The sequence below is a fragment of the Xenopus laevis genome, chromosome 3S, assembly GCF_017654675.1.
Source record: "Xenopus laevis strain J_2021 chromosome 3S, Xenopus_laevis_v10.1, whole genome shotgun sequence".
NCBI classification, from domain to species: domain Eukaryota; kingdom Metazoa; phylum Chordata; class Amphibia; order Anura; family Pipidae; genus Xenopus; species Xenopus laevis.
This window is the reverse complement of record NC_054376.1, coordinates 124,062,225-124,068,224: the sequence shown is the minus strand read 5'-3', so window position 1 is coordinate 124,068,224 and position 6,000 is coordinate 124,062,225. Positions and strand designations below refer to the sequence as shown.

The window sequence follows — 6,000 nt, the reverse complement described above, 5'->3', positions numbered from 1 at the left end:
TGCTCCACTTTCCATGTACTGACTTTGACCTCTTATTCTGACTTTTATCCTGTTCAACCTGCCCTGACCCATGCATGAAATACCAACTACACTGATTTGCTGCCTGCCCTGACCTTGGCCCATGGGTTCCCCCATGTGCTGACTCTTCCCCCACCTATTTATTTCCAGGCTAAAACGGTACCATGGAGTCTTCAGAATAACGAACTTTGGGATCAGCTACCATCTTAGATTTCTGGACCTCCAATCAAAGTTGTCATCTTGGATGATCATTGTGTATAGATTAAAGTCAGTTTGGGTGCAAGGATAAGGCAATACATGGGGGTGGGTGGAACTCTCTAGTGAAGTGATGTAAATGTGGTCACGTACAGTATCCCTATTTCATAAAGGGAAAAGCTTAGAAGCACTATTAGGCCACATCCCCACCCCACCCTTCTGCATTTCCTTACAACAGATGGTAACTTGCATAAAAGAACCAATGCTTGAGTAGGAAGCACAATCCTAATATTTACTTCCTGTTCGTTATCAGAAGTGACACCAGTACAATAAAATGAAATCCCTCACTATCAAGATAAGATGATTAATATTAAACTTTCACCCCGGAGTTTATGGAAGCACTCCTTTTATCTCCCACATAGTAAAGATATGATGTTATTATTGTGGGGTTTATTTAGATAATAGTTGGATTAAAGATACAAGCCTTAAAATGGCCATAGATGTACAGCAATCTCCCGACCTGCCACTAATCACTGAGATTAAACAAAGAAGTAAAAGAACAGATCAGATGAAGTTCTGGCCATGACCGCAATCTTACGAAAGTTATGTCCGACAAATTCTAGTGACAATCACCCATTTATATAGTCAGATAAGCAATACATGCAGAGACACTATCATTAGCTGACAGAAATCTACTAACCTGATCAACTAAACAACTGATCTCCATGGAATGAAAAATGTCGGGACAATACACAAACGGTCAGAAAATTGTTATTGAATGTGAGTCCTCTCAGGCCATGGTACATCCAGTGGAAAACAGGGGTAGCCAGCACTTGTCCAGCTTCATGCAAAAAATCCCATTGCACTGTTGTTGGGGTTCAGGACTGGATCATAGTCACCATTCCAATTCATCCCATAGGGGTTCAGTTGGGTCAGGGCTCTGTCGAGTTAAGTTCTTCCACTCCCATCTTAGCAAACCCATTCTGTTCATACCTGGCTTTTTGCATGGGGGGCATTACAGGAAAAACGCTTCCCTAAACTGGTGACACAAAGTAGGGAGCATGGAACTGTCAGAAATGCCATCATACCCTGTAGCCCAGCCCAAACCATGGAAACAGCCCAGACCATTATTTCTTGGCATTCAGCAATCAGACAGATAGTATTCTCCTGGCACCTACCAAACCCTGACTTCCATCAAACTGCTATATTTTTTTTTTTTAACTTACTCTGGCCTTCGGGTCGGGGAGGCGGTCTGTGATATCACGTGGGGCGGGCTATGACGTATGGGGCAGGAAAACAAGTGAGCTGGGTGGAAGAAGGGTGGATAAGGCTGAGAAATGTGAGGGAAAATGGGTGGACTGGGCAGGGAAATCAGGAAGAAGTCAAAACTGTAGCAATGTTTTAAATGGGGTTTTTTCATAATAATTATTAAGGCCTTAGAAAGAGGCAGGGCAAGAGCATGAGGGATGGCAGAGTTACAGACACACAGAATAGGCACAGTTCTATCAGGAAAATCATTTGGGCAACCCAAGCAAAAAAAAAATTGCCCGTCCCCTCTATTATTGTACAGTTGTGTTGAGCCTACCCCTGCCAACATTTGCCCCATGTGCTTGCACTAGGGTTGCCTCGTGTTTGTGGTGGACATGGGCAGCAGGCCCGGACTGCCAATCTGTGGGTTCTGGCAAATGGCAGAGGGGCTACTGTAAGTTGTCATAGATAGTCAATATTTATTAGGCTGGTGGGGGGCTGTTTAGACCTCTGTGTTTGCTGTTTGGGCCTCTTTGTACCTGTAATGACAGGGACTGTTTTTATTCGCTGTCCAGACCTGATGGGCAGTGATGTCAGGGGGCAGAGCTGTGTTGGGAACGAGGCTAAGTAGTTACACCACTGTGTAGGCAGACAGTGCAGAGGGAATATGAGTATTGGGACTGCGCCTGTATTGTCTCGCTCCTGCAGAACAAGAGGCTGCTCCTTGTAGCTGATCCCTGCCTGGTCTCAATATAATAACATGTGTGGTGTTAATACGTTACATGGCCAGATAGAATGCTGTCACGTGCACAAACCTTTCCAATGTTTGTTTTTATCAGAAAAAAAATGCTTTCCATATGAAACCAAAAGACCATGGTGGCAATATGCTCCTGTGACTTACACCTATTGCTTTCCTGAATGGAGAGCTAAGACCTATGGGAGGAGCATGGCATCCCCTTGCCCACTATTTCCTTGCACACCATTTCCTTGCACACCATTTCCTTGCACACTATTTCCTTGCACACTATTTCCTTGTACACTATTTCCTTGCACACTATTTCCTTGCACACCATTTCCTTGCACACTATTTCCTTGCACACTATTTCCTTGCACACCATTTCCTTGCACACTATTTCCTTGCACACTATTTCCTTGCACACTATTTCCTTGTACACTATTTCCTTGCACACTATTTCCTTGCACACCATTTCCTTGCACACTATTTCCTTGCACACTATTTCCTTGCACACCATTTCCTTGCACACTATTTCCTTGCACACTATTTCCTTGCACACCATTTCCTTGCCCACTATTTCCTTGCACACCATTTCCTTGCACACTATTTCCTTGCCCACTATTTCCTTGCACACCATTTCCTTGCACACTATTTCCTTGCACACTATTTCCTTGCGCACCATTCATCCCACACAGGTAAGACGTGCCATGGAATGTAAGGCACTCCGGAGCTCTGTAGGATAATGAAAGACCAAGGCCACCATCAGTTAGCATGGGGCACCATACTACTAGGTAAGCACCGAAGGGAGCTCCTATTACTTAGCTCATCCGGGCAACTGGGTGATGGAACCTTCCAGCATGTTAACTGGGGCTCTTTCATTCCTGACTACCCCTGACTGCAGTACCCTCTATACTGCTCTGGTGGAGGCCATGGATGTCAATTTGTTAGGGAACCCCTGTTGAATCCAATTGCTAAACCCAGACCAGTGCCCCTATTCACTGAAAACTGCAGAACTGTGGGTTGACACGTGTGCACTATAGAGAGGTCTGTAATTGCACTGTAATGTGTATGTGCTGGGACTGACCTGTGCTATGAATCCATGCAAATAGATTGGAGAAGATGGCAGAGAACTATTATATAAAGCATCCAGGGCCAGTGTGTTTTTGGTGAAGAGGGGTGCCAGCCTGAGGTCCAGAGTTCGCTATTAGATTCACATGGGATGCCATTGAATTGGCCTTTCCTTGTCCTTTAAAGGAGAACTAACCTCTAAAAATGAATATGGTTAAAAATGGCATATTATATATAGTGAACTTATTGCACAAGGCTAAAGTTTCAGCTTGTCAATAGCAGCAATGATCCAGGACTTCAAACTTGTCACAGGGGGTCACCATCTTGGAAAGTGTCTGTGACACTCACATGCTCAGTGGGCTCTGATTGGCTGTTGAGAAGCTAAGCTTAGGGCTCGTCACTAATTATCCAGCAGAAAATGAGCTTCCCTGGCTGTAATATAAGCTGATGCTACAGGTTTGCTGATTATTAAATTCTGATGCTAATTGCACTGGCATGCCGCCCAGCCGCACAAGCAGTTTTCTTGTTGGAGCACAAGCGCCGAACGGCTAGTGCTCCGAAACCAAGCTAACAGGATGCGCATGCGCGCTATCTTTAGAGAGGGAGGGGGCAAAGGAGGACGCTGGCCTCAGGGCAAATCCGGCCCTGATTGTGCGTTGGTCCCTAAGCTCAGTAAGTGACAGCAGCACAGAGCATGTGCAGTTAGGGTTGCCATCCGGCCGGTATTTTACCGGCCTAGCCGCTAAAACACCTGCCAAGGCCGGGGCTGATATTACAAATTTACCAGCAATGTAGCTGCGGGTAAATTTGTAATACCCTTAGAAAGACCCCTCGGTCCGCCCCCAAACCCTGTAAAAGTAGCTTTTGTCCTCCGTCTTGAAATCTCCGGACTCCGACCTTTTACGACCTTTTACCTTTTATGACCTTTTACGTCATGATTCCCCTTTGTGTTCCCTCCACCCACTAGCCGGTAAAAATTTTAGGAAAAGGTGGCAACCCTATGTGCAGTGAATCAGCAGAAAAGAAGATGGGGAGCTACTGGGGCATCTTTGGAGACACAGATCTTTACTGCTAAAGGGCTGTGGTTGCCTTGGGCTGGTACAGAAGCACAAAACATAATGTACAACATTTCTAGCTACTTCTTTAGTTAAGCTTTAGTTCTCCTTTAAAGCTACTAGAAAGCATGTGTAGCATGTAACAGCTACAGTATATAAATAAAGTTCACACATGTAAATGCCCTAAGGGTACAAGTCAGTTTATTTTGAAGTGAACATAAACATTGGTGACTGACAATATTGTGGGTGGGGTGTTGGGAGCTGTAGTTCACAAGACGGTGTACAGTACATAATAAAACCTACTCAGACTATCTAGCAATAGTTCTACGCTATCATATATCATATGAGTGTAATGTTTGCAGCCAGTGGAATAACTACATATAACTGGGCCCCAAATTATTTTTCAGGACTCCAAAATGTCTAGAGGTTGAACTGTTTTAGCAATATTTATTGAAATTGTACATTAATCAGAGCCTAAATGTGCCCCTATACTTCCTGGGGCCACCTGCTTCCTCTGTAGTTACACCCCTGTTTGCAGCTGTGTTCATTTCCATCTGGTGCTGGAGGGCCCTCCCCTAGAACAAGTGTGCGAGACCTGACCTTGCACTAATGTAATGTCGCCACTGGCCAAGACGTAGGTTTGTGTCAGAGAATCACACCATTCCGTGGCCCTTCCCTTTTCCTGCACTCGCACAGATAGGAAGGAAATATTTGCAGCATGAAAAGAATCTCCAGTACAAAGCTGCCCATACAATGCATTATTATTATTAACCCTTGGACTGCCAGTGTGGTGGCTGCTTTGTACATTGGAAGCTCCAGCACCAAAACAAGTATGAGTGGGAACAGATAGGAAGTTTGCCCACAGCGAGAACACTGACCCCATCCTTCTGTTTTGTTTGCTGGTAGAATTAAAGTCCCAGCTTAACCTTTACAGAGATACCAGCTGAATAGGGAACAAACTGTAGCTAATTCTGTGTAGCCATGCAGGATGCACCATCACCTCTGAATTGCTTAGGGCAGAGACACACGTGGAGATTTGGGGAGATTAGTCGCCGGCGACAAAACGCCTCTTCTTCGGGCGACTAATCTCCCCGAACTGCCTTCCCGTCTTCTAGAGTCTAAATCGCTGGCAGGATGGCATTCAGAGCTCTTCGTTTTCCGAAGTTTCCACATGTGTCTCTGCACTTACTCTGCTGGAGATGTGGGTGGACACTGCCTACTCCTGGTGAGGAAAATGATACTGTTACAGCAGTGTCGGACTGGGCCGGGGGACACCGGGAAAATACCCGGTGGGCCCGGCCCTCATAGGCCCCCGCCGGCCCAAACCTGCTCCCCCGACCCCAGGTGTGACATTAAGAAATAAAAGTACATGCCGTTTCGCACATGCGTGAGCAGCTCGACGTGTCTGTGCATTGGCGAACAGCGCGGCAGGCCAGGGAGTTGGAGCTCGGGAGGGGGCCCCCAGCGACTGCCAGGAGGGCCTTTCGTTTGCAGCCCTGGTGGGCCCCCAAGGCTCCAGTCCGACCCTGCATAACAGCCCCTGTGTCCTATAGCCATATCCTGTGCCAGGTCTGGACTGGGAGTCTAAATAGGCCCTGCCATTCCAAGTACACAGAGGCCCAAATTGTCCTCCACCAGCCCACTGAATAGTGACCGTCTATGGGACCTTTCAGCAGCCCC

General features: G+C 46.4%; 1 protein-coding gene across 1 annotated transcript; it reads right to left on the bottom strand.

The window, feature by feature from the left end:
- Window positions 1-2,387: 2,387 nt before the first annotated feature.
- On the bottom strand, window positions 2,388-2,879 carry LOC121402048 (keratin-associated protein 10-8-like). Its single transcript, XM_041587776.1, has one exon. The coding sequence runs from the start codon at window positions 2,877-2,879 to the stop codon at window positions 2,388-2,390; it is 492 nt and encodes a 163-aa protein (XP_041443710.1).
- Window positions 2,880-6,000: the final 3,121 nt, after the last annotated feature.